The 6261-nt window shown below is 34.2% G+C and overlaps 1 protein-coding gene across 2 annotated transcripts; it reads right to left on the bottom strand.

The window, feature by feature from the left end:
• Nucleotides 1-355: 355 nt before the first annotated feature.
• LOC125657044 (universal stress protein YxiE-like) lies at nt 356-5853 on the bottom strand. Of its 2 annotated transcripts, XM_048887678.2 has the most exons (5): nt 5669-5822; nt 4495-4575; nt 1953-1973; nt 1053-1147; nt 356-824 (listed from the first exon to the last, which is right to left on the bottom strand). In XM_048887678.2, the coding sequence occupies exons 1-5, from the start codon at nt 5736-5738 to the stop codon at nt 615-617; spliced, it is 477 nt and encodes a 158-aa protein (XP_048743635.2). In that variant the 5' UTR covers nt 5739-5822; the 3' UTR covers nt 356-614. The 2 variants fall into 2 exon arrangements, with proteins under 2 accessions (XP_048743635.2, XP_048743637.2); XM_048887680.2 differs by lacking the exon at nt 1953-1973 and having other exon boundaries at nt 5669-5853.
• Nucleotides 5854-6261: the final 408 nt, after the last annotated feature.

Here is a 6261-nt window from a genome sequence, read left to right on the forward strand (position 1 = left end):
TTCCTCATACAACCTAATCTCTTTCATTACTTCTGGTTTATTAAACACAAAAGGACATACATGGGACTCTTTTTTAATACGGGATCTTAATATTCCTCTTACACTTATCATCCATTCTGACAAAGTGTCAAGTTCTTTTCATATTTAGCCCATCGTCTGGTATAATCTTTGAAAGAGAATTCATAAAAGAGATGACGTCCTGTCACAATCGAAACTCTCGAGATTTTGGACATTTTTGAATAAGTAATTCTAGCTAATTTCAACTACATCGACACCACTAATAATGAGATATCTAGCTTTAAGATTTCAAAAGAATCGCACGTATATCTTGTTTTAGAAGAGAAAAGAAAAGAAATTTTCCCATTACTTTCCAAGTTTATTCTTAAATCATAAGGTTACATTTATATGAAGAAAAAAATCCACATGGATAATGAGACTGCATACGTGTCACAGTAAATACATATATAATAATTATATAACACAGTCATTATATTTTCCCTGGCATATACAGTAGTGAGTTAGGTCTATGTAAATCTTAATATTTACAACTTAGCAGTGTATGAATGTTCCCATCACTAATGTGGTTACGACTTAGCAGTATATGAATGTTCCCATCACTTATGTGGCTTCCCTGGAGATTTACAAACAAGAACAGGACAATGAGCATGATGGAGAACATAGTCACTGACGCTGCCCAGAATAGTACGCCTGACCAGGCCCATTCCTCTACTTCCGGTTATGATTAGGTTGCACTTCTCTCTCTCAGCAACATGTACTATTGATTCTCCGGGGTCCCCACGCCTCGAGATGAATCTTCCACATTTCTATTAATCATAGTAAACATATAAGTACTTATATTTCTTTGTAAATTGAATTCACTTTCTAAAAAGTATCCATATGCGTGCATAAGCGGCCTATAAATGGGAATTTAATCACAGCTTATATCCACATTTCTATGCAGTGGAATTGTTTAGAAAGCCTGTCAGAATTCGTTGGTTTTGTTGTTGTTAAGTTGACAATTTGTCGGTATTTTACAACACTAGAGGACTTACCATTCCTTTCTCTTCCATCTTTTTCTTGTACTTCTCCTCTAGATTTCTCACTTTAATATTTATTTCATTTAGTATCTCCTCTAGGACAGAAGCACCTGTCGCAAAAAAAGTTACATGTAGTAAATCAAGATTTTTATTACATATAAGTGTATTGTAGATATGAAATTAATTCTAACCCCATTTGCTTGTAAGTATTCTTTTGAAAGATAATTGTACTGAGGTACGTGTACTTAAATTCTTGACAACGAAACCTCAAAATTTCTTCTTCTTTTTTCTACAGTTACGTTTCTAGAAAATGTTATAAAAACTGAATGTTATGTGATTCATCCCTCTACTGCACAGTACTTCCCGATACACACCTAAATGTTAAACAAAACATATAAGCATTCAAAACACTATTTGAAAGCGTTAAAATGATAAGCTTAAGTTAGATTGCACATATTCTGCCATGATAGTAAGGTTAATTCAATATATCACACATTAATCAATTATACAAATGCACCGACTTCTAAATCCACAAAAATCCATCATGTCATCAAACGTTGCACAATAAGCAGACTAACTATATATCTATGCTCACAAAAATGGTAACGGTGTTTTGTTTTACTCGTAAGGCAATATCGAGTGATTTATCTACTGAAACAAGGAATTTTTTGGGTTAACAATGACGATTTTCTTAAACATTTTACGCGTGTGTATAGTAAGCATTTTCCCTGTAAAGTCATTGTGTGGAACTTTTACCAACGATTCCTTTCAAGCGTTTGATTGAATTCAGCAAAACAGATAGTAAGAAATCAGTTACGTTTCACGAAACGCCTGTCATTCATATGTATTGAAATGTGTGTGCATTCATCATGTGCTTAGAGATCTGTGAAAATGAACGTTCCATCCCCCACTTACGTGTAACGGGAGTGCCAAGATCTGCAATATAATTACAACCCATCAGGACAATAAATTATTAAAATCCGGTTAGTCTAATGAATTTAACCATGCAACATCGTCATTTCATTGTCATAAAGCTATATCTCTTCCTCATTTGATTATTGTGAAATAGAGTGTGTGTGTGTGTGTGTGTGTGTGTGTGTGTGTGAAGCGGCAGATGCCGGGCGCTGGCCGTCTCGTCTTCTCGGGAGTGTCGTCTGAATTAGAAATGAGAATGAATGTTCAGAGTCTTCAAATAACTTTTGTTTACTTTGAATGATCAGAGTTCGAGAGACGAAGATCAGATTTAATTTATGTCTATGATTTGTGAGAAGGGATGAATTGGGAGGTACCTCGGGAGAAAGAGGAGATCATGTTTGACAGTAAAAATGCAAGGATGTGATCATCAGTTGTGGTTTACATATCATTGTATATCATGTAGGAATGTAAATAAACCTGTATGTAGAATTACAGCATGATTACCATAACCAGTGCCATCACAGGGAGGACCCGTGTGTAACATTAGAATATATTCCATGTACTTGCAGGCCGCGTTTCATCAATCAGGAGATATTGATTTTGTTCGAGGTATTATTGTAAAGCACAATGAGAGAAACTATAAAAGCTCCGCGAAACTCACATGGAGGCAATAAAACCTTTAATGTCCTGTCGTAATTTCACACAAAATTCGATATAAGTTTCGGGAACTTTTTAAGGCGTCGTGTGTCGTTCATCTACAGCTGCTGTAAAAATTAGATAATGGAATCTGAGATTTAAGAAACCCCATACTTTTACATGTAGTTAGATGTTGGTAAATTTGTTGAAAGATATATCGAATTATTCTGTTTTTTGCAAAAATTGATTGACTGCTATTCAGGATGGTAAAATTCTGCTATGTTTAAGTGTACCTTTGTAATGACACATAGGGAGGAGTGTTGGGGGGTATAGATGACGGTGAAATGAACTACATGATTATGTCAAGAACGACGCAGACAACACCTAAAAGAAGTCTTCAAGAGTGGTCTGTCCTTTATCTTAAAAAAGAACGTAAGATGGTGTTGATATTGAAGCGTAAACCTATGTGATAAACCCTACTTTTTTCATTTACCTGATATAAAGGTATCACCTTGACCTCCAAGTTGACAATATATTGCATAAGTCCTGAATTATAGCGCTTGGAAATCCCCATTTGTTGCTAATTCTTAAAATTGTGCTTGATTTTTTTTTTTACTTTTGTGTGTTGCTTTTCGCATATTCCTATTTTAAATAAACTGTTGATATATTCAAGACAATATAACAGCTGTACAAGTATGTGGAGAAAGTTATAACACATCTGTATAAGTATGTGGAGAGAGTTATAATATAACATATGTACAAGTATGTGGAGAGAGTTATCACATGACATCTGTACAAGTATGTGGAGAGAGTTATAATATGACATCTGTACAAGTATGTGGAGAGAGTTATAATATGACATCTGTACAAGTATGTGGGGAGAGTTATAATATGACATCTGTACAAGTATGTGGAGAGTTATAACATAACATGTGTACAAGTATGTGGAGAGTTATAATATGACATCTGTACAAGTATGTGGAGAGAGTTATAATATGACATCTGTACAAGTATGTGGGGAGAGTTATAATATGACATCTGTACAAGTATGTGGAGAGAGTTATCACATGACATCTGTACAAGTATGTGGAGAGTTATAACATGACATCTGTACAAGTATGTGGAGAGTTATAATATGACATCTGTACAAGTATGTGGGGAGAGTTATAATATGACATCTGTACAAGTATGTGGAGAGTTATAACATGACATCTGTACAAGTATGTGGAGAGTTATAACATGACATGTGTACAAGTATGTGGAGAGAGTTATAACATGACATCTGTACAAGTATGTGGAGAGTTATAACATGACATCTGTACAAGTATGTGGGGAGAGTTATAATATGACATCTGTACAAGTATGTGGAGAGAGTTATAATATTATATCTGTACAAGTATGTGGAGAGAGTTATAACATGACATGTGTACAAGTATGTGGAGAGAGTTATAATATGACATATGTACAAGTATGTGGAGAGTTATAACATGACATCTGTACAAGTATGTGGAGAGTTATAACATGACATGTGTACAAGTATGTGGAGAGTTATAATATGACATCTGTACAAGTATGTGGGGAGAGTTATAATATGACATCTGTACAAGTATGTGGAGAGTTATAATATGACATCTGTACAAGTATGTGGAGAGTTATAACATGACATCTGTACAAGTATGTGGAGAGTTATAACATGACATGTGGAGGCAGGTATAAGTTGACAACTGTATAGATAGGTGGATAGTGCCCCGTCTATATTATATCCACGTATCTTTTTGGATTTCATTACATAAATCGTCTATATAAACCAGTACACTTTGTCTAGGGGTAACCATGCAGATAATGACGATAAACTTAATGAAGCCTGTTATAGCTTTATACTGTCTGTTCTGATGGATGTACTTACTAGCGTCCATCACGTTAAATCTCTCAGGAGTGTGTATAAGGATCAAATAATCATCATCTCTTCTCAGGTTATCACCATAAACTGAAAAAGAAAATATCGATATTTATTTTAATCATCCATATAATTGATATGGTAATTTCTTACCTCATAATCATAACAAAATACATACTTATTATTTAATTTCTGTAAATTACTGTGTACCTGCCTACCATCAAGACATATTTCAGCTTATTCACGCAAGCTATATAGTTCAGCTTATTCACGCATACCATAGATGCAAGTGAAGTAAAAATTAAAACAAACTGTAGATATATTTAGCGCGGAATGGATTTTCATTATTAATTGTTTACAAAAACAGGACTGGGTATGATATAAAAAAAAATTCAAAATCACGAAAAACAGAAATATATTAAAAACTATAACTAAAATATATTGTAGTTATTTAATTCAATTATATAGGAATAAAAATGTGGTCTTAGTTGCAAGTTTATGTTCCTTGCATATGCCAGAAAAGAGTTAATATATACAAGACAAACATTGTCATATCTAATAAGATTCATCTAAAATTGACCTTTCTGTGTCGTCTGTTATGTGGAACGAACGCATCATGCAAATTCCACTCAACAAATATGATAATAAGCCGAGAATACTCGTAGTTTTTCATCTTGAAGTTTGCTATCTAATATTTACCTTGTGAGTATACTGGAACACACTTTGAAATACATCGAGGATAAGTTAAAAGTGTAAACATTGTTTTTAACGTTCACCTTCAATAAGTTTCAGTTTACAGAATGCACACATTATCAAAAGTAAATAACCCAGTCCCTCTGTAATATACGCACTCCTATAGGTAGAGCTGTGTTTTGTGAGGTAAATGAAATACGAATCCAGTTCAATTGTTAATGAAATAAGTTTAATGGAATAATTAGATTGGTCTTAGATCTGTTGGGTCTACTGTGATATACATGTCACTACAGATCAAAGAAGAATTCAGTCATATACGTTGTAGAATTTACACCAAAGTATGCACATTAGAAATCAATTTGACTTCGTTACATGCATACATTGTAATTTGAAGACAGTTTAAAGAGTTCGTTATATGAATGTGATTTGATGACTGGAATCTTCCATTAAGTCACTTAATACATGCAAAATAATAACGTTACACACTTACAATCAAACGCTTGCTCAGCGTATACACTTTCGTCGATCCCAATAGCCACTCTGCGTCCAATGTCGGTCATGTTTCTCCTCCAGTAAAACGTCAACAAAGTTAATTAATTACGACGCATTGTGTACACCTGTTCCACCAGTCACAATGTAAATTGTTTTCTCTTCCATTAAAGTGTAGCGGGAGATTTAAAATTGGATATGTTTAGATTCTTTTATCAATTATCTTTGCTCGATCATGGGTAGTGGGTACGGAAGCGCTTACCCCTAGTTGTTTCGTGCAAATCTTAGTTTTACAATGCTTCTATATACCTCATTGATTAAAATACGTGTAATGAAAGCTTTGGTATACAATATATTCCTATTCATTTGCTTCTAAATCTGTGAACGCTGTAATTTCCTAACGCTATGCAGTATGTCCCTCAAAATTATTTGTATTTGGATTGATGATTGATTGATGTTTTCCGCCACACTCAACAATTTTTCAGTTATCTGGTGGCGCCCAGTTTTTTATTTTTGGAAATGTATTTGAAACCTTTGGACCCTCGCACTTTGGTGTGTCGCACCATCGGCATTTGGCGCAGACCACCGCATTTT

The sequence above is a fragment of the Ostrea edulis genome, chromosome 7, assembly GCF_947568905.1.
Source record: "Ostrea edulis chromosome 7, xbOstEdul1.1, whole genome shotgun sequence".
NCBI classification, from domain to species: Eukaryota; Metazoa; Mollusca; class Bivalvia; order Ostreida; family Ostreidae; genus Ostrea; species Ostrea edulis.